Source organism: Rhinolophus ferrumequinum, chromosome 8 (genome assembly GCF_004115265.2).
Source record: "Rhinolophus ferrumequinum isolate MPI-CBG mRhiFer1 chromosome 8, mRhiFer1_v1.p, whole genome shotgun sequence".
Classification (NCBI taxonomy): domain Eukaryota; kingdom Metazoa; phylum Chordata; class Mammalia; order Chiroptera; family Rhinolophidae; genus Rhinolophus; species Rhinolophus ferrumequinum.
Window position 1 is genome coordinate 68,633,222 of NC_046291.1, and position 23,004 is coordinate 68,656,225.

Consider the following 23,004-nt stretch of genomic DNA (forward strand, 5'->3'; position numbering starts at 1 on the left):
TAGTAAACAGTTTTTGTTAAATAGCCCAAACCTTCCCCCATTCTGCTCTGCTTGTGTTTTAATACTAGCTAAAGCCTGTTTAAAATGCTTGTGGCCAATGTTTATTTTACTGGGGTTGCACTGTAGTATGTAAAGTGGGTATTAAGTAGTATGGTGATGAATCACTTGGAGAGCCCCATAACGTTTTTACTGGCTTGTTTTGTTCTTTGTTCCTATTCATAGGATATCAATAACGAGAGTGACAGCTGACATTTCTCTTGCTAAGAGGTCTGTCCTAAATAATCCCAGCAAGAGAGCAATAATTGAACGTTCGAACACTCGGTCCAGCTTAGGTAAGGTTTTCAAATGTCATACTTTTTCATGCTGTGCTTTCCGACTGCCATGACGTGTTGCTTTTGGGAATGGCTTTTCCAATTTGCTCCCCATTCTGAATGGGGAAGCGCTGATTAACTAAAGAAAATGCCGTCCATGGGAAAGAAGGGAGCAGAGTCCTGCAGCAGCCAGAGCCTCCTCTCTTAGCTCTAGTCAATTAGCTAATTAGTAGTCTGGTGGGAAGAACCCTCAGGGGGCTCTCCTAGTCTGTTACTGCCTAACCACGTGAAGCCACTCACCTCCACTTTGCCCAAGTTTCTCATGCAGCTAATGTTATGTGTCATACCTGAGTCACCACTGACATGAAAGGAAATGACATGTCAGCCCTCTCAGGTCTTTAGAAGAAAGCTGGATCACCGTGTTCTTAGTGTTGCTGCTGATGCTAGCTGGTAGCACCCAGAATGGTCACATCTTTAAATGCACATAGTAAGCACCAGTAATAACATGAAGGGAGTTTAAACATCAGCAGGTAACTTTCCTGGAACAATGGTTAGAAAGCATCCTGAAATTCACCATGATGGAGACAAAACAAATGCCATTATGTGGTTAGCTCCATCAAGCCGTATACGGACAGGGCTGTGGAAGGTGAAATCACCACCCACAGAAGTAAGCCCGTGCTGCTGGTGAATCATAACATTCATCTCAAAAGCCTGTTTGTGGTTTCCATGCATGCCAAGAGTGGTGTGGTCCACTTATAACTTTCTAGGAGTCTCTTTTGTCTTCACCACTGAAGGCAACTTGTTTTACTGCCCTCTTCCTCATGGGCAGGGTAGGAACGATAGGGGTCTTCGGTGCCCCTACATTTTTTAAACTACTGAAATGAACTCTATAGATGATAGGAAACTTAAAAAAAAAAAAAATTCAAGAAAAATTGCTTGTCCCATCAAAAATTCATTGAAGGCTGTGCCTTGACCCCGAGCCAAGAATTGTGCAGGTTGGAAAGAGGCTACAAAGTATAATCTCTGTATTCCTGGCATGGGAATGGCACGTGCCAGGAATGTTTGTTGGATGGCTGCTTTGTGAAAGAATGCTAAACATACCAAAGGGATAGTTGTCAGCGCTTTTGAAGACAAGATCCCAGACATCAGTGGGTTTTAGTTTTCAGTCCTGTATTTAGAGCTTTCCACATACAGAGCAAAACAGTCTGAAAGGCACAGTGTTTTGACATTGAGGAGGTGAAAATGGCAGAGTTGATGATGGTGAATCAGGTTAGCAGCTGTCTAAAGTATCATGGGTGAGAAGCATGCCACATTAGATCGAAGATTTCCCAAACCAGCACCTGTTCTCTGTTCTCTTGTCTTCCATTCTTTTCTTGCTCCTCACAGTGACTTTGACTTTTAACCACTCCTTCCTCTGATGTATAATGAGACGCTGAAGGAGACACTTAAAAGCATGAGCTAGGTTGCCTGACTCTAACCATATGCACCAGCCAAGGGTTTCATGAATATTCTTTGAAGTCATTTGGGTAGTCTAGTCAGCTGTTGTCAGAGTCAATGGAGAAGGTCGGGTGGAGTTAGTGTAAATGCTGAGAAAGAAAAAGGCTAGATGTCAGTTCACTGGTTTGGCCCTTTACTCTGTAAATTCATATACCACAACCACTGGAGTTAATTTAATGGTAATCTCTTATAATAACCCCTCCGTGAGCCACTTATGTCTGTTTGCCTGCTTGTTAATGGCGCCCATTTGTAGATTCCTTCATCCACTGTTTAGTGAACTCTTGTTCTGTGCCGTGCATTATGCCAGATTTAAGAAGTGCAAAAGCGACTAAGACAAAGTATCTTACCCATGAACAAACAGAAAGAGGAAAGAGATGGTTAAAATACTGTCTGATGATAGAATCATGAGCAAAGAGCTAGGGGTATTTAAAAAAAAAAAAAAAAAGGATAGAGTAAGAGGGCCTGAGAAGACGTCACAGAAGTTATATTTGAGCTGGTTCTTCAAGGCCGACAAGAATGTACATCAGCATAAAAAAAAAAACCACATCGTGTGGATGAGGAACAACTAATTTTGTACAGAGCATGCTTAGAAAAAGGGAGTGGGTGGCATGGTTTGAGAGCAACAGAAGAAACTGAAAAAGCAGATTGAGACCAGTACGTTAGGGCTGTGCTAAAGAGATCTCCAAAATAGATTCCATGAAATGTTAACTGTTTTTTTGACATGTTAATTTTAAAAGATAGGAAATAGTTGCTACATCCAAGATGTTTTCCGTGGTCAAAAAAATTTGAACTTATGAATTAAACAATTGGCAGGTTTCTTCAGTGCAAGACTTCTTAGAGCCATTAAGATACAAAGGGTAATGCACGTTTGAAATCCCAAGAGAAACTATTATGGTATGCAGTATTTCCCCTTGCAGAAAACCCTCTTCTTCCCCCCATAGGATAGCTTAGGGGATTAGTGTCCCAGGGTACTCTGGGAAATGTTGCTTGGAGTCCTAGGGAGCTATTAAAGTTGTTCAAGCATTTGGGTAGGAGAAAGATCACAGGTGGTAGAGATGCTGGAGAGCGGCGGGTCCACATCAGTCGTGGTCAGGTTATAGAAGTGTTCATTGAGATGTCTCCAGCATCACAGTCCATACTTAGAGCTTCATTTGTCTGGAAAAAGCTCATGACGGAACTTCCACTGGAACCCTTCTTGAGACTCAGCCAAGGTAGTCAAAACTGTCAGGTTTGATTAAAGATTTTTTTTTAAGAAAATGAGCTATTTTCTTAAATATACCTTTCTCTTCTTCACACATATAACTTATGTATTGCATTCTATCTACATATTATCCAAATGTTGGTCCCACTCCATTATATTCGCGTGGCCCCCTGCAGCCTCCTGGCTTGCTCTGCCCAAGCACCTCTCTGCGCATGCCAGAGTGCCCATGGATCATGGTTAAGCAGTAGGTGTGCCTGCCCTCGGGGCTTGTCAGAAACCACACTCCCTCGTTGCTGGTGCAGAGTAAATAAGGCCATTATTTCTGAGTTATTTGCACAGAGACTTACAGGTTCTCTGTACGAGAGCAGTCCAGTTTCATCACTGCCTTTTTCCCACTACAGAAAACAGTGTATTCAGATGTGACGCTTTAAACAATATAGACTTGTTCTAGTATAGGCCTGGCCAGAAGTTACATTAAACCAGTGGCAGTTTAATGAAAACAACAAATGGAGAGCATACCCCAACCACCTGAGGCTGAAATTTACTGCAATAAAAATCGACTTTATTTTTCAAACTTCTCTCATAAGAAAAATCTCTCTTTTTTTGAAACTGTTTCTGACACGTGAGAAAAGGGACAGGTATGTTATTATTACTAACAAATCTAGAATGCGATTTCAGAAGAATTTTGCAAATAAGCCTAATTGTCTAAATTCTTTACACTGATATCTTGGAAGCCAGTCACCTTTCAAAGCAACATGAAGTATTTCAGGCCATTGGATTGGGTAATATGAAAAATGATAGATATGTTGATTCGTTAAATTAATACTTCTAGTACAGGTCATACATTAAACGTCAATGAAGTTGTGGGAAATAAGAATTTTATGCTATTATCCAAAGCCCAAGAAAGTAGAGTTGCCTGATAGTCTTGAACACTCAAGATCCCACACACCCTGTCAATCCGTTTGGTTATAGAAGGGAGAGCTTTTCGATGGGTGACGTGAACTCTAATTTATGTTGGACAAGCAAAACAAATAATGGATTCTGGTACAAGCCCTGTTCAATGAGTATATTTAAAGCAACATCACCTTTTCCTGGGCCATCTTTGAAGTAATTTAAATTAGGTAGCTGTGTCTACTCTGTGCAATTTGGACATGATTACAATGTTGTTAAGTCACACCTATAGCCAAAAAATAAAAATAAGTAAAAAGCAAAACAAGATCATCTCTTTGAAAATTAAATCGCCTAATTTAGACTTTGGACATGACCCAATCAGTCACATGACTTATAAAATATATATTAAAAAGTTCAGAAAGCCACGTTATGATTTTATAGATAATCTGTTTTGCTTTTAGAAATAGCTGGATTGCTTTAGATATTGACAATAATGAGAGTTTTCATTTGACCAGATTCACACATAGATTCGGGTAACTTGGCTATTACAGCCAGCCAAATAGATTTGCATCTGGAAACATTGCAATAATTTAATCTAATCGGTCTTAGTGTTTTAAATAATACTAAAGATAGTTATGTGTTAGACCACTGGCCCTAATGCTTGAATTAAAACTTAGCAAAGCGCTAGTTATGAGAGTAGACTCAGAATGTTTGACCTGGGGTACAAAAATGTGCACATCAGGAAAATTGTAGGAATTTTTTAAAAAAATCCATAAAATATTAATACTTAAGTAGATGGTTGATAGAAATATTTAAGGGCAATTTGCTTTCCATGTGAGGTTGCTCTGCATGTGTATTTCAGTTATTTCCTAAATGTGGTTTCAAGTTCTACAGTTAAAATAAAAGTTCTTTAGACAAAGCAACAATTAAAAATAACATAAAGATAAATAAAGAGCTAAATATTAGGCTGAGTGTGAGAAACAAATCCAAAGGGCCATCTTAATTTTTTTTCATCAACTGTTTGGTTTTATGAAAAACTCAACCCATCTCTCCTTAGAAAAGATCTTAAGTTAGATAGGAATATGTAAATTTGAAATGTTCTCTTTTTCAGTGTAGACAAACATATCTGAAAGGGGTACTATCCTTTAAAAATATAAGAACTACTTAATAAAAATAACCATGACCTGTTATGTATGACTTCTCCTTTTAGCGGAAGTACAAAGTGAAATTGAAAGAATCTTTGAGTTGGCAAGATCTTTGCAACTGGTGGTTCTTGATGCAGACACCATCAATCACCCAGCACAACTTATAAAGACTTCTTTAGCACCGATTATTGTTCATGTAAAAGTCTCATCTCCAAAGGTAAGTTAGCTCATTTCTAGCTTAAGGATCAGAAGCTCTTTTTTTTTTTTTTTTTTTTTTGTTCTATGATTTTTTTGTTAGTGGGCAAGGAGACTGTCTTGTTGAGACCTTTTTTAATTAGCACAGATTTTAATTCCCACAGTTTGTACAGGTTGTAGAAATTCTGAGATAGCAAGTAAAAAAATAGCACATTCCTTCAAAAATCTCACGTCTGTTGTGGTTCCCTAACCAGGCAGTTATTCAAGAGTATAATAGAAACAGAAAATTAAGAAAGGTGAGGAAAAGTGAACTCTGGCTTTTCAGATACTAGCTTTTACCTTGGTATGTGTCTTGGGTAATACTGATTCTTGTGTCACCAGTTGAGAGAGTATATAGTTGAAGAAAAAAGGTATCTATATTTATCATATGTAAAGTCAGACATCACCATATAAAGTCTCTTATGGAAACATTATAGACCCTTACGTTTGTGCTTAGGTTGGGTACTTCAAGGAACATAGTTATTCTGTGATTAAGCCCAATGAGATATAGTCCATGTATCTTCATGCCACCATGGAAGAAAAAAATAAAAAGTGTAACAGTTTCAAATTGGTCACTTTCGATTTGGGTGTTCTTTCATTTTTAAAAAGTGATGATGTTCTAGAAAATGAATATCAAATAGATTGCCTTGGGAGGTACCACCCTAATAATCAGTTTCTTGTCAGTGCCTTCACGATTGTATTTTAGTACTTAAATGCCAACTCAGCGTCCAACCAGAACAATAGTGTCTCCTCGCACCGGTGGACAGTGCCTAAAGAAGCTGTGGCCGTCTTCTACCCTTCTGACGCCCTGAGCCTTCCCTCTCTGGCTCTAGTTCTGTGCAGGATGAGCTTGACAAAACCGGGACATTTTGGAAATCATTAGAAAGGACTAAAATTGCCTTGACTACCTGGAGGTCTCTTTGACCCAGAACTGAAGGGGATTCAAGCACCCTTCACTGCTGTGGAATAGATTTCAACCCTTCTCACCCCCTGCCCCAGTCACAATGAGGCTCACAAATGTAGGAACTAGAGCTCTTGTGGACATATGTGCCAAGGTCTCGTAGAACCTCATACACTAGTACTATTTTGGGGGCAGGGCCCTGTTTCAGCCAAAAAAAAAAATTAAGGAATAGGACAATATATAGCAAAATGCAGTTACAGCAGTTCCCAAAAGACACATATATCACTGGTTTGTATGTGACAATATACCAGTGCAAATGTTTTGCTTAGATTTCTATCATGAAATTATCTTATTAATGTAAAAGTAAACTGGAATGCCTCGGTAAGTATCAGCGACAAAAAGGACCAAATATATAAATGACTCTGATATTTACCTGACATTGAGATAGTGAACTCCAATATTACTCAACTGAATTTGGACATAAATGACCTAGTATAGAGCCATTCTTCCAGTTTTGCAATTTGAAATCTCTGGGTAAAATCTAGGGCAGGAACTCAAGATTCCACCGAGACCTCACGTGGCACGAGAATAGGATGAACACATCAAATCCACTATAACTGAAAGCTAGTGGAAGTGGATGATGTCCTTGCAGAGTTTATACATATATATATTATATTTCCTGTCTATTAATATGCAGTGCTACACAGGCTATAAAAATGGGCCTTGGTTTATTTGGTTTCCTTTCAACTTATTGACAATGTTATCAGATTCATGTCTTCTTCTATCAGGTTTTACAGCGGTTGATTAAATCTAGAGGAAAGTCCCAAAGTAAACACTTAAATGTGCAACTGGTGGCAGCTGATAAACTGGCACAGTGTCCCCCAGTAAGTACAACCATTTTTTTTGTCCTAATCATTCTCGACTAGTTAGGAGAGGGTGGTAATTTTTATTTCCTATTAGCATTGTCATTTTTATTCTAGAATGATGGTGATATTGGTATGTGGTCATAAACCTAAAGAATTTCTTGGAGCACGCTGAAGCTGTGTGTGGGCTACACGCAGGCCTCCAGACCTGGGTGGTGTCTGCTACGTCATAAGACATGAACTTAATGTCTGGTGCCCAGTGTCCTTACTGCTGCCTTCGTAACCTCGCAAACACTCAGCAAGCTACTTAATTCAGTCACGTGGGCACTTTGATGAAAAGAAAAGAAAAAGGAAACATACTGGTTTGACATCCCTTAACTTTTCTGCCTGAAAGTTTGGATAGGCAGAAAAGATTATGACATTGAAGGTTGAGCATTTGTTGGAACTAGAACAGCCCTGTGGTTATAGCAGATGAAGAGGTCATGGTTAAGTAAGGTGAAAAGCCACGTTATAGCAACTTGTTTCCTCGTGCCATTGCCAGAAAACAGCTGCTGAGTTGGAAGCCAGGCAAATGGCTGGGAAGTGAGTGGGTGGGGCAAGGTAAGTGCTGTCACGTGGGTCACCAATGGCTGGTCAGTGTACACCTGGGCAACTAACTTCCTAGTTCTGTGCCTGTGTTTCTCTAAAGAAAACTGATTTGATTCACTACATTTTTTTATGTATTTGCATAAGGAGCGTTTATGCTCTGTGGAAACATAAAATCCACTTCAGATGTTTAGACAGGCAACACAGCATAGCTGTTAAAAGTATAGACTCTGGAGCCAGACTACCTGGGTTTGAATCCACACTAATCCACACTACAGATTACGTCCCTAGTCATGTAGTCTTGAGCAAGTGTCTACTTCATGGTGTTGGTGTAAAGACTCATTGAGTGAATATATGGTAAAACTCTTAGAACAGTGTCTGGGACAAAATAAGCGTCCTGTAAGTGTTTCTGTTATAAGTACTAGAGATAGTTTGCACTGTGCTATGCCTAACCTATCAGGTTCTGTAAGGATCGGTGCCTCCCTGGTTTACTATTATATCTCAAATTATTTTTTAAAATATTTTTATTAAAATATAGCTAGCATACAATATCATGTTAGTTTCAGGTGTACAACTATAGTTATTCAACATTTATATAACTAAAGAAGTGATCACCAAGATAAGTCCATCAACCATCTGACACTGTACCACGCACTCACAATTTTATTGACTAAATTCCTTATGTTGTACATTAAATCCCCGTGACTTATTTGTTTCACACCTGGAAATTTAAACTTCTTATTCCCCTTCACTTTTTTCTCCTTTTTTAAAATTTTTCAATTACAGTTGACATTCGATATTATATTAGTTTCAGATGTACAGCATAGTGGTTAGACATTTATGTAATTTAAGAAGTGATCCCTCCTTTTAGTCTAGAACCCATCTGGCACTATACATACTTATTACCATGTTAGTGACTATATTCCCTATGCTTTACTTTACATCTTCATGACTATTTCATAACTACCAATTTGTACTTCTCAATGCCTTCACCTTTTTCTCCCTGTTCCCCAAACCACCTCCCGTCTGGCAACCATCAGCGTGTTCCCTGTATCTATGAATCTGTTTCTGTTTTGCTTGTTCATTTATGTTGTTCTTTAAATTCCACATATAAGTGAAATCATATGGTATTTGTTCTTGTCTGTATGACTTATTTCATTTACCATAATACCTTCCAGGTCCATCCATGTTGTTCAAACAGTAAGATTTCATTCTTTTTTATGGCTGAGTAATACTCCATTGTATAAATGTTCCACCTCTTTGTCCAATGGTCTATTGATGGGCACTGAGGTTACTTCCATATCTTGGCTATTGTAAATAATGATGCAATGAATGTAGAAATGCATATCTTTTCGAATTAGTGTTTTGGATTTCTTTGGATAAATACCCAGAGGTGGAACTGCTGGGTCATAAGGTAGTTCTATTTGTAATTTTTTGAGGAATCTCCATACTTTTTTTCTTAGTGGCTGCACTAATATGTAATCCCACCAACAGTGCACGAGGGTTCCCTTTTCTCCACATCCTCACCAACAATTGCTTTTGAATTATTAATGGTGGCCATTCTGAAATGTGTGAGGTAATATCTCATTTTGGTTTTAATTTGCATTTTTCAGATGATTAGTGATTTGGGGCATCTTTTCATGTCTATTGGGCATCTGTATGTCCTTTTGGAGAAATATCTATTCAGTTCTTCTGCTTACTTTTAAATTGGATTGTTAGTTTATTTGGTGTAAAGTTGTGTGAGTTCTTTATAAATTTTGGATATTAGCCCTTTATTGGATATATCACGGGTGAAAATCTTCTTCCATTCAGTAGGTTGTCCTTTCGTTTTGTTGATGGTTTCCTTTGCTGTGCAAAAATTATTAGTTTAATGTAGTCCCATTTGTTTATATTTTCTTTTGTTTCATTTGCCCAAGGCAACGTATCAGAAAAAATACTACTAAGAGCAGTCTCAGACAGTTTATTGCCTATATTTTCATTTAGGAGTTTTATGGTTTCAGATCTTACAGTTAAGTCATTAGTCCGTTTTGAGTTTATTCTTGTATATGGTATAAGAAGGTGGTCTAGTTTCATTTTTTTGTATGTATCTGTCCAGTTTTCCCAACACCATTTATTGAATAGACGGTTTTTACTCCACTGTATGTTCTTTGTAATAGATTAAATGACCATACATGCATGGGTTTATTTCTGGGCTCTCTGTTCTGTTCCAGTGATCTATGTGTTTGTTTTTATGCTAGTACCATGCCATTTTGATTACCACGGCCTTGCAGTATTGTTTGATATCAGGTAGTGTGATACCTCCAACTTTGTTCTTCTTTCTCAAGGTTGCTATGTCTATTTAGGGTCTTTTATAGTTCCAGATAAATTTTAGGAATATGTGTTTGGGTCCTGTGAAAAATGCCATTGGCATTTTGATAGGGATTATATTGAATCTATAGATACTTTGTATAGTATGGACATTTTAGTGATGTTAATTCTTTCTATCCATGAGCATGGTATATGCTTCCATTTATTTGTATCTTCTTCAATTTCTTTCTTCAATGTCTTTTAATTTTCCAAGTACAAGTCTTTTACCTCTTTGGTTAAATTTATTCATAGGAGGGTTTCTTTGTGCAATTGTAAATGGGATTGTTTTCTTAATTTCTCTTTCTGATAATCCATTATTGGTGTATAAAAATGTAACTGATTTATGAATATTAGTTTTGTATTCTGCTACTTTATTGAATTCATTTATCAGTTCTATTGGTTTTTCGGTGGACTCTTTAGGGTTCTCTCTATATAGTATCATGTCATTTGCAAATAAGGACAGTTTTACTTCCTCCTTTCTAATTTGTATGCTTTTAGAGAGCCTCATGCTGGGCAGTAATGTCCAGGCTCCAGTCCCCAGACTGTGCTCAGCCACTGGCTGGGAGTAGCCCGAGAGAGCATGACCTTGGCTTGAATGCTGTGAAGGATCCAGAAGGTGCAGCAGCTCAAGGCTGTCTGCTGCCTGCACTCATCACAGCAGATTCTCACTCAAATGGAAATCAGAGCATGCACCTCTATGAACACCCTAGTAGATAACATTATTCTTACTTTTCTAGAGGAGAAAGCTAAGTTCTTGCTTAGGAAACTTGTTGGAGGTAGGAATTAGGAAATGAACCCCAAGATTCTACCCTAGATCTGTCTGACTCTGACAAACCTCTGTGCACTATGCCACCCCACCTCTCCACATAGCTTTGTAGTGTGGATGAATCTATGGTCCCCAACTTGGGCATGCAGGATGTAGCTCATTTTCTACTTTGACCCCCACCCGCTGGCAGGCAGGATATTTAGCCATGCCCATAGCTACCTTTAACCTAATCTGTGGCAGAATAAGGACCCTGAGTCCTAAGGGTGGGGATGGTGAGGAAGTTGAGGGAGTGATGGGGAAAGTCCCAATTTAGAAAATCGTTCACCAACTCCATGTAATCCTTAGGAATGGATGCCCTGCTACACCAGACTGCGTCTGGAACAGAGGCTCTTTGGTCAGGCAGGGGGACACATAGCCCCTCCTCTCTGGGACATTGGCCAGGGAGCTCCCTATCTTCTCTGCCTGAGGGAGAGGAGGTGTCTCTCTCTTTTCCCCTATTGTTGCTGTTAAAGGAACTTGTTCTCTGCTTTGGTTATAGTAAAAGCATTCGCACCATCTTTTGTTTCCAGAAGCAGTTAGCAAAACCTCTCCAACCAATTTAGGCTTTTGGGAAACAGAACGCAGGAGGGGAAATGGAGAGCTGACAATTTCCTGCCACAAACTCCCTGTGTGACAAGGGAACACAGACCCTGTCACCTGCTTGAGTGGTAGACAAGAATGGGGGAAAATACAAAAGGAAAAACACAGATTACTGTCTCAAAACTTGTTTGCCGTGTTTGTCTTCACAAATGTCGAAAGCTTTATACTGTGAGGGCGGACTGGTTCTGTGAGGTCCCGGAGGTGGCACTAAGATCAGTGGGAGTTTCGAGGAGCAGGTCTGAGTGGACGTAAAAGCAATTAGGGTGGTCTAATTTCATTTGACAGAGTGATCAGATTGACCCACTCGGAGGAAGGCATTTCACAAATCTTCCCAAACGCAAATGCCACAAAGAATGAAATGACTTTCTAAGTAGCGAGCTCTTTGTCTCTAACTGCATTCAATCATAGGCGGGGGTGTGGGTGGAGCAGGCTGTCTGAACAGATGTGAGAGATATTGTGAAAGGAATCTCCTCTGGTGAAGGCTATAGATATGGCATGCTATCTAAGATATGGATGTGGTATGTAAGATTCCTTCTCCACTCTAAGGCTCTGATTCTATCTAGATGTTAGAAGTAAGCAGCATACAGATATTGAATCCATGAGAGTTGTGGAGCCCAGGGAAGAGGAGAGTATGAAAATAAGATACATCAAGTCAGATGAAATCCTCATCATTTCAAAACATCATCACTATCAGATACGCCTGCAGGTCAACATGTGGGCATGTCTGAGGACATGGTATCGCTGTGGCTAAACATGACAAGTTCCAAATATTTAGTCATCTCAGTTCCATGTGGCTCACCTACAATCACCTCTCTCGGCAAGAATTAAAATACATTCAGCGAACATTACGTAAACATGAAGCCTGGTACGTTGCTAGGTGCAAGAGATACAAAGACATGTTCCTGCCTTCAAGGAGTGCAGAGTCTAATAAGATTACATTTTGCTAAGTCAACTCTTAGCAAACAATTTGGTAGGTCATAAATATGCTTACAGATACTACTTCATAAATCTCATAGATTAAAAGAGTGGTTTAAATCAGGGTTCCCTCCACCTCAGCATTATTGACATTGTAAGCTGGATAATTCTTTGTTGGGGTGGTTGCAGTCCTGTACATTGTAGGATGTTCAGCAGCACCCCTGGCTATTGGCAACCCCCAAAGTGTGACAACCAAAAACATCTCCAGACATTGCCAAATGTCCCCTGGGGGTGGGGGGTGGGGAATCATTCCTGATTGAGAACCACTGGATTAGATTAATAGGTGCACAAGTTTTAGGGAATAATGTTATAAGAAGTCTCAGTAATTCCTTGAGATATATGTTAGGTGAATTGAACTTGTTTCTTGTTAATTTGATCTTTTTATGAGAATGAGTTTATTAACATTTATTCTTAATAATAACTAGAGAAAATACTTGTGCCTTTTTAAAATTGAGGTATTTTATTGCTGAGAGGGTTGATAATTGAGTAGTTGTGCATATAATGCAACTTGTTACACCTGAAATGCTGGAACCAGGAAAAGATATGTGTGCATTAAATGCAGATAATACTGTGAGCTGCTTAGGACTCGTCTGTACATCAGGGATTTCAAAAAGCCTCATGCAATGGGGAGACAGCCTTGTCCTATCATTATGTCTCAGCAGGATAAATACTTCCTTGTTTTATATAATTGGTCAGATAACCTGGAGTTTTAAATAAGCAGTCTGGGTAAGAACGGTTACCTTGTAATGAATATTTTCCAAACACTGTTTGCATTATTAAACATGTTCATTTGATATTGTGTGAATAGTATTTGTAATGCTAAGAAGGAATAGTACACTCTATTTTGGCGTGCATGAAGAAATCTCTGGATTATAAAAACTTGTAGTAATCTAAAAATGTGTCTGCATTTGTCCCTGCTTTATTTCAAGACCGTAATTATAATTGTCATTCCAAAGATTGATGATCACTGTGTCATTTTAGTTCTCCGAGAAGCTTCTCAACTTGCTGAATTGGCCACTGAATCTCCAATCTGAAAAGTCAGCAAATTACTCCAGCAGAGTCTCACATTGCTAAGAAATTAAAGGCAGCATTCTTTGGGAAGGGAAGTCTCAAAGAGTGCTGAAAAAAGTGGACTCTCTGTAACCAGAAAATGAATCCTAGGCTCCAGGACTGTGGAAGCAAAAAAGTGACAGGAGCACCTGGTGTGGTATTTCCTGGAGTGCGCTCCTCCTAATATGGTTCCCATACGATGTCCACAGATGTGACGGGGAAAAAGCTCTGATCCCAAAAATGTTTGAGAAAACACACAAACAAGGATAGAATGCTTTCTTGACTGCAGAAGCCTTACTACTGAGCATTTTATATGTCCATTAGGACGGATAGTATGCAGTGCTTCCCCTACATTTTGATTATAGAACCATTTCTCCACCGAGCATCCTATGGGTGTTTCATGGGATACTGCTAGGCAAAGACTGATGCAGTCCAACTTCCTCATTTTATGGAGGAGGGAACTGATACCAAAAGAGGTGAACTGGCTTTCCGAAAGTCATTTGCCTTGGCCCAAGTCAGCGTAAAATCTCTGTCCTCTTTTAGCAAGACTTTAGATAGTGATTAACAACAGGCTAGTTATTATATATTTTCCTAGAGAGAGAATCACGGGTTTTGTGAGAGAGGGGATAATTTCCTCTTTTTTCCCTTCTAAGTTTTTCTGCCTGGTCTAATAATCAAATTGACATGAGACAGATTAGCAGGAGAAAAGACCCAAATTTGATTATGTATGTACATACCGAGATACTATAAAATATCGAACCCAGGGTCAGATCTGGCAGTTAAAGCTTCTATGCCATTTTAAGGTTAGGAAAAAGAGGGGTTGTGGTTTGGGGCTTCAAAGGGCAGGAAGACAATTCACATGGATGGAAAAGCAAGTGTTTGGTATACAGATGTTTGCTGGACCATCTTTAACCATGGGACACAGAGAGGACTCTGATCAAATGGCCTTGTAGGTTCCCTCTGTCTATCCCACTCTAGTTCATACTAAACTATAGTTATCTGTGATGACAGCTCCCTTCCTGGAGCAGGTCCTCTATCTGAATTCTTTTACACAGCTAGGGGGAAGGTCAGAGGTTGTTCGTGAGACTTTTGTTTCTTAAAACTAAAGAGCTTAAAATAATATCCCAAGAAGGCCTATTTTGGGGTGGCAACCTCTGCTTCCTCTCAGTTTCATGCGGCGGGCTTCTTCTAAAAGAAGGTGGCAAGCTTTTTTCAGTAAAGGGCCAGATAGTAAATATTTTCAGCTCTGTGGGCCATTTGGTCTTCTTCACAAAACTACGCACCTGTGCCTTCATAGCAGGAAAGCAGCATAGACAGTAAGTAAATGAATGGGAATGTTCCAGTCAAACTTGATTTCAGGAGCAGAAGGCAAGCTCGATATAGCTAGCCCACCAATGTTGCCACCCTTGTTCTGGGACAAGGTTCTAATTATCTGTTACTGTGCAAAATTCTACCCCAAACTTGGTGACTTCAGACAACCACTAGTTGGTAGGATTCAGCTAGCAGCTGACCTGGTTCCTTTGCAGGGATAGCTGGAAGGCTGAATTAGCCAGCTCCTCTCCCTCTCTGTGTAGTCTGAGGGCTGTTCCATGGGAACTCTCCAGCAACATTCTGCTAGTCAGAGGAGTCACAGAGGCTGCCCGGATCCAAGGAGTGACAGAGGCTGCCCGGACAGATCCTCCATCTCGATGCAGGGTGCATCAAAAAATTCGTGGCCATTTTTAATCTGCCACAGACAGAAAGACGAGCTGGGAGGACGGGCTCCTGAATAGTTCTGCTCTGGAAGAGAGAGAACTTTCCTTCATTGCCCACCCTGGATTCACAAAAGAAAAGGTGGATGAAAACAGAAAGGGGCCTAGGAGATGAGGACCCACAAGCCCATTTCGTATATACTTTTGATATGACCAGCCTGAGTCTGTATTCGTAATACACATCTATACGGTATATTGTTAGATTTCATTTGCCTTCTACCAGGTATCCATTTCCTTTTCAGAGAATTTGAAAGTAGTACATTTTAAGAAGACCAGTACCCCAGTACTGTGGTCATAAGCCCTACATAATGCATAGTGAGAAAAGCAGATAGGCAGACAATTGAATATATAAATGAAATGTAATCCTTTAATCCTACTTAGTTACAGGCTGGCTTGTATTACCAAAAACTGACCCTTAGGCTCTTTGAACTATGTTGTGTGTGTGTGTGTGTGTGTGTGTGTGTGTGTGTGTGTGTGTGTAAAATGACATTGATTGCTCTCTCTGCTAGAGGGAAACTGATCTCCTCCACAGAGTTTTGCAAAGCTCTAACATTACGGTAACCATAGTAGCTCTCTACTATCACCCTCTATTTTCCATTGCTGGATGGACTCGGATTTATTCTATTAAACACAAGAACTCTGAATTGAATGATAGTGCCCAGTATCCTTGATCGTATTGCTGTCCCAGTAGAAATTTTCCACTGCTCTTTTCCAGGCTTTATTTAAATTATTTAGAGTCATGTGGATTCACCCATCTACTTGAAGTGCCATCCCCACCGGTGCTTTCATTCTTACAGAGCCTCTGATGTTCATATTTGAATTTGTAACACCGCTTTTGAAAGAGAGAATAATCGATTTCAGATGCCTCCATCACGAAACAAGGCCACATGGGAGCTTGTTTCTCTCAGTCCAAAGGAGACTGTTCTTGCTGCAGGGACCTCAGCCACCCTGCTTGGATATGCGGCGTTAGGCATAGTTCACTCCCACCAATGCTGATTTACAGCACTGGATGCATATGGACTTAAAAACACTGGGTGCCTTTTCTATAGACAACAGCACTGGTAGGTCGTGTTATGATCTTTGAAGGCGAAGGATGGAGGGAATGACAATAGACCAGATGGAGCGGTATAGGGAGGAAAATGTGGTTGGGTTCATAATGAATGTCACAGATTACTAAGACAGAGGAAATCGAAGGGATCAAAGTCACTGATATTCTTAGCTTCTATGTGTTCCCCACCAGAATTCTGATTATCTTTCCAGTTTAGCTCATTAAGGTACGAACTATGCCTGAGAATAACTGCTAGAACCCCACAATATTAGAAGGCTTTCCTTTATCCCCATAGCACCTCTTAAATCTTTCATAATCCCTTTAATTTACAGTCCAGTTTCTGATCACCAGTTGACCAGTGAGTTAAGTACTCAGGACTTCAAAAGCTTTAACAATATAAAGAACGTAATTTCGATATGAAAGAAACATTAGTAGGTTATTTTATAATTAACATTACATGTTTGCCATTCAACCATTTTATTTCACTGAATGGTATTTGCCAGTTGGTTTTTTAAAAGGTGGAGATTCAGGATCTTTATTTTCCAGTAACAAAGAAATAAAAGTATTCTCACCCCTATTATTCCTTTTTTCTACTTAGAAATAGGAAAGATGCCCCACATGAGGTTTTTATCTATGCACAACAAATAAATGTAAAGCAATGCATATACCATAGCAAAGTTTTTATATATTTAATCTGACTAGCTAATAATCAGTAATGCACCAACTTAAAAAAAAGTTAAAATTAAACTGCAAAATTAATTTCTAAGTTTTAGAAACTTTTTATTAATAATTTGTTCAATAGCAACTTCCCAAATAAAATGTATTAGAAATTATGCTTAGTTTTTGTTTTTAAATTAAAGTTTATTGGCGTGACAATTGTTAGTAAAGTTTTATTAATGAGATTCTTCTCTCTATGGTAGAAAGTATGTCTTTCATAGTCATAAAGAAAGACTTGCCCACTCCCTCTCTATATCTAAAGAAATAAGTAGAACCTGTTCCAATCCTTAATGTAGGAACTCAAAAGTGCTCTATCTGCTCCAGAAACTAGGGTGACCGACCATTCCAACTCTTCCCAGTTTTCCAGATTTTGGCACTGATAGTCCCAAGTACCCAGAAACAGTTGTGGGCAAACCAAGAGCTGATTGCCTAATTCAGGTGCCTTCCCTAGGAAAGTTTGTGATACTCTGTGAATGCAGAACCAGACAGTTCGTTAAGTAGTTACAACTTTTTAAAAAGATACAGCAGATCTTCTTCATTTCCGTTGGATTCAGCTTCAATCTTTCCCTTGCTTTCTTCCCTGTCATTTTCATTCTCTGGACCACTGGATGAGCTAGAGGCATGTTTTTCACTCTTGTTATTTATAATGCTTTAATTGTTAATTTTCCTGAAAGAGCTTATCCAGAAACGGATTGGTTTCGTACTGGTTTGTTTTGACACCTCTGTTCACTCCTTCTGCACTTCAGCAGCCGCGTTCGTTCTTTCTGCCCACTTCGCTGAAGGAAATAGCCCATCAGAGAATGTCGGAGGCGTTTGCTGTGGCAATGCTTTGGAAAGAGGTCAGCACTACCCTTATCTCCGACAGTCACCAAGGACATGATATCATTGAGTGGGTAACTGTTCATGGCTTGTGACTGTCCCATTACCCACACCTTCTTATGCTTAGATAGCTCTCTGAATCCATATACCATGCTGGAGGGCTCACGCACTGTAGTGCACAGTCAGGAGCGAACTAGCCTTGAACTTTTAAATTTATGAAAAATTGGCAAAGCTTGTTTGCATAATCCGTTGGGCTGCTTCTCTTTTTCATGTATAAGTTAAAAAAAAATTGTTTTTCCCCCATTATACTCACTTTCTAACATCCTGGTCTAATCGGCCGTGTTATTTCCTAAACAGTTCAAAAGAAAAATTGTCACCAATATACAGGCTGTGAAATTCTTCTTCATTGAAAATAAGTCGCATATGTCAGTATTTCATTCAGAAGCTGAAATTTGCTTTCCTGTGTGCTTTTGAAAGCCTAAAAGTAGTTTCAAATCATCTTCCATGATATAGCTGTCTTTTTAGCAGTGCAAAAGCATAGTTTACTAGAAATGATTGAGGCTTAAGCAAACAGCTATATGCTGATATAGACAAATGCTATCCATTAGCAAAGAGAAGTACTTTATTAAAATTACTTGTAATTAAGTGTATGTTTAACTGTCTGCAGCCATGACAATGTAATATCTGGGGCAGTCAAGTATATATAAACCTCATTCAAATAACATTCTGCAATGGGGGCTGTTTACCTGGTTTTGCCTTCTCCTCTCTAGGCTTTGCTATCCTGGCTGTGATAGTCAGAACCCTCTGTCCAGGGGTGGCCGGAGGCTTTTTTAACTTAAGACTTTATGAAAGCAAAAAAAATGATTTGTTGAAATGACACACTGGTGAGAACCCACATTATAGAATGAAGCCTATGTAATTGAATTATACAGTTAATATAAATACAATTGTATCAACAGCTGACTCCAAACAACATATAGCCTAGAATTTGTGAACAAGTTTAGCCTGGAGTGGCTGGTAGAGTGGTCCTTTGTTCCAGTGGTGGCTGGTTTCCTCTTTCTTTCTGAGTCTGTGGATGCTTTTTGGGGTAGAGCTGTTCTCGTCCGTCTCCAGTAAGCACTACAGTGCTATCAGAGAATGCAATGTTTACATCAGAGCATTACGCACAGATTCTATATTTGTAACTGTTAAAACTTTACATTAATGGGGGGGGAAACTTCTGATTGCAAAAGACAGAAACTCTCTTGAGTTAACTTTAGTGGAAAAAGGGATTTCCTGGAAGGCTATATGTTCATGAAACTGTAGGCACTAGCAGTTTTCCCCGGCTCTCATGGGTCATGTGGTGATCTTCCAGCATGCTTTCGCTTCTCATTATGTTTTATTCTCTTCTCCCTACAGATAGAATTCTTTGACTTACTCCTAATTTCCCCTCCCTCATAAGTTCAGCTTTCACACGTCATTCTTAGCCTCCTCCTAAATCCAGAACTTTAAGCCGCAGCTCCAAACATTAACTGGCTCCGATTCTTTATCATTCTAAATTAAAGACCCAATGTGACACAGATGATTTTGGATTTTAATACTTGTCTCTCCCACCACACTGTATGTTTCTTGAGTGTAAGGGTCACGTCTGTTTTCTTTGTCATGGTATATTTACAATGCCTAGCACAAAATAGGTACTGAGTAAATATTTGATGAATTAATAAAATATGCAGAACACCATCTGAAATCTACTAATAAATGTTCTTGTTGGGTAATGGCTTCTTCGTGAGTTGAACTGGCTGAGCGTTGGACGGAAGTCACCTTACTCTTTTCCTAGTTGCTAAACATTTCTCTGGGCTCCAAAGACTTTCAAACTGCTTTGCAAATTAAGGTCAAAATGTTCAGTAAAGACTCATGCAATGAAAACATTCACACAGTCAATGTTGGAGGAGCAATTGTTTCCATGGTGATGTCTGCTTTAGGCAGCCCTCACCCTAATGAGTGAGTCAGCTGACCCACCACCGACTCAGTCACCCAGTTGCCACTAATGTACAATCCAGCCACAGTATTAGTGCTGATGGCAGTAACCCTGTATTTGATTCATTACTGAAAGGTTCTTATTTTGGTAAAAAGAGCTCATAAAAGCAGGTGGGTGGTGGTGGCGGTGGTGGGAGAAAGTTCGGATCCAGCTTTCACTTACCCGCGGAATGGCTTTTCTCTTTGTGAGGTGCTGTGGGTTTCTGACTGTCCCTCCAGGGAATGTGTGTCCTCGGTATATCCTGTCTGTATTCCCGACCACACTGCAGTGACAGAAGGGCCACTCGGCTGCTTTGGATGGAAGAATACTTCCTGATTATAGGACAGATGAAGTTGTTACTGACAGAAACACGGACACCAGATACTTCATGTGTGACGCTCATTCCCTCCCACAATTAAATATGTACTCCTTTTTCTTTTCCAACCATTTTACACAACGATCTTCTGTTAGTGGAAATCACTGCCATGTGGTTTTCTAGACTTAATCCCAAACCTTCTTTCCATATTGTTTTACTGTGAGACGGATAACGTCATTTTCGCCAACATTCTGAATATGATCTAAGTTAATGTTATTCCCTTCACTGCAGTTGCTTGGAAGGTGAAATATTTATTCCCATGATATGGTCATTGCCCAAAACATTTTAGAACTCCTCTAAATTAATCGCTTCTCTCATATTCTGAAGTATAATTCACCTCTGTAGGACTCTATGGATGAAGACGTGAATGCATGATCTTTTCCCTCTAGTCTACTTATAAGAGTTTTACACTTACCTTTTTCTTCGACATAATGAAAAATCTAAATATTTAATGAGTACTCTCATTTTTGGGTCAATGTCCATGTTTGCCCGTGGTTAACTGTGCAGCTCGTCGTTTGATTTTTAACTTTAGAAATTGCCAATATGACCCCTCACATCTGATATTTGCTACTACACATTATCACGCCATTATCTGCATTAAGTGGAATTGGAGATTTCATTGCCAAAAATGTAAAGTGTGAGTAAAATGGATTTCTCTTGTCATCTGCAGGAAATGTTCGATGTTATATTGGATGAAAACCAGCTGGAGGATGCCTGTGAACACCTGGGAGAATACCTCGAGGCGTACTGGCGTGCCACCCACACAACCAGTAGCACCCCCATGACCCCGCTGCTTGGAAGGAATTTGGGCTCGACAGCACTCTCACCCTACCCGACAGCCATTTCTGGGTTACAGGTACTGTCACTTTTCACTGGTGCTTTTACAATCGTACTTTAAGTTTCTATGGGGAACTCAATTGGAAGAGAGACCGATTGTCCTTAATCTAAAGAGGGAACCATGTGTGGGCATTATAATTTTAAAAAATCTAAATATTACTGCATCATGACCTACCCTAAACGAAGGTACCCAGACAAGGACCCTTTCCTTAGAACTTTGATCCCTGTTAATTCATAATGGCTTTTACTTAGATAAGTTGCCTCTATGTCTAGACTCTGCTAGGGAACTTAACACCTACTCGGTGCAACTGTCCATTACTTCTCCATGTCACTTCTTAAGAACTGGCAATGGTGGCAGAGTCAGGCACCATGGCAGCTAAGGTATCTGGGGATAGGTGGACCTTTTAACTGCCCTTAATGAATCCTGCCCCAGGTGCTGGGTCCCCTTGCTTGCCCAATGCAGAAGGTGCACATGAGTAGAGCTCCTCTGTTTGCAAACAGTGACAGATCCCTCAGTTTTCAGTGGTCGGGGGGTGTGGAGGCCCACCTTGGTCAACAACTATGAAAAGTATCCTTTAGGGAAGCCGGTGATGAACACAGGTTCTCTCTAGCTGTTAGGTGCTGCACTCAGAGCTAGATGTGGGGAGCCAGAAGCAGTATGATACAAAGTGAATCTTGTCTGCCTCAATTACTATTTGCCATTTATCAAGCAGCTGCTGGAATGTGGCCAAATCCCTAGCTGACCGAGGAACAGGTAGTCAGTTGAGCGCCTTGCATCACGACTAGCTTTGTATTCATGGGTTTTAATGACAGTGATAATTGAAGATTATGATTCATTCTGGAATGCTATTATAACTGGATTACTCTGCTACAAAATCACGTCTTTGTAAACAGGAAAACTGCCACCGAAATGAATAGCTTTTGAGGCTGGAAATGAACGTGGGAACTATGCTAAATATAACATACATATATCCTGTATGTAACATGTAGTACATTGTATACAGGACTGTTCCTTGCCTCATCTCACTGCCTGTGTGCTGATCTGAGTGTGGCATTTCCACTGACTAGTTTGACTTGGCTCCAGATTGTACATTGTAGGATGAGAAATGGATGCATGAAGCAGTATGCTTCTATAATGTACACAGAAATGAAATGTTGCACATTGTTTCTAAATACAACACTCCTGACTGCTCCTCTCAGAGACATCCACCTCCAGTGGTTCTCCCAGTGTCACTTGGGTTAATATGGTACCTTTATCCTGTGGCCTATTTCTCCTAGTAACCATGACATTTACTTGGTAGACCCTGGTTGAGGTTAAAGGCACAGGCTGTGACTGTTGAATGAGTTTCCTTCTGTGTGAAGGTGAGTGTACCTTTAAGGGAAATGTCTCTGGGTCCTTGGTTTTATCAGGAGCCGGTACCTTAATTGAGGTGACCCACCTAAGCAGGTAGGTATAGCTATGTGTTTTCCATGATTTGAAGGAAAAATGCTAAATAACATTTTCTAAGACATTAAATAAGTGTCTGAAGATATTTATTTCAATTAATGGTATTAAAAGGATTTAGTTAATATCTGAAGATTATTTTTGCAGGACATTTCAGTTGAGGAAGCAAGATTCATAAATGTATCAGTTAGTTGGCTCCACAACTGTTGTATACAGAATGTATTCTTTTCCTTTGGAAAGAATAATGCTGAGTCTTACATTTATGTACGATGCAGAGACAAATGCAGTATTTTGTGGGCAGCACAAATCATAATTGCATTAAAATATTTTTAAAAGGTATAAGACACATTTAGCTAGTTAAAGGTGAAGTGTGTGACTATAGGAAGAAAAAGATTTTATCAGTTCAAGAGAGAAATAATAGATGCTGCCCTGAATTTGAAGTTATTTCCCAATAGTAAAATAATCCTCATTTTTTGCAATAGACAGAATTATTAGGCCTTCCTAAATATATTAAGTTCCATTCAGCATTTAACTTTCTAGTCTGCATTTTTACTAGGTAACATAATCATGCAGCATTATGTAATTAAATTCACACACTATCAGCACTTTGGC

General features: G+C 39.5%; 1 protein-coding gene across 4 annotated transcripts in view; it reads left to right on the forward strand.

The window, feature by feature from the left end:
- CACNB4 (calcium voltage-gated channel auxiliary subunit beta 4) overlaps positions 1-23,004 on the forward strand; it is a 225,878-nt gene that overhangs the window by 196,033 nt on the left and 6,841 nt on the right. For all 4 annotated transcript variants that reach the window (XM_033112161.1, XM_033112162.1, XM_033112165.1 and 1 more), the window contains 4 exons: positions 223-332; positions 5,111-5,262; positions 6,969-7,064; positions 20,782-20,967. In XM_033112161.1, coding sequence (XP_032968052.1) covers positions 223-332; positions 5,111-5,262; positions 6,969-7,064; positions 20,782-20,967 — 544 coding nt within the window. The remainder of the gene's footprint in view (positions 1-222; positions 333-5,110; positions 5,263-6,968; positions 7,065-20,781; positions 20,968-23,004) is intronic.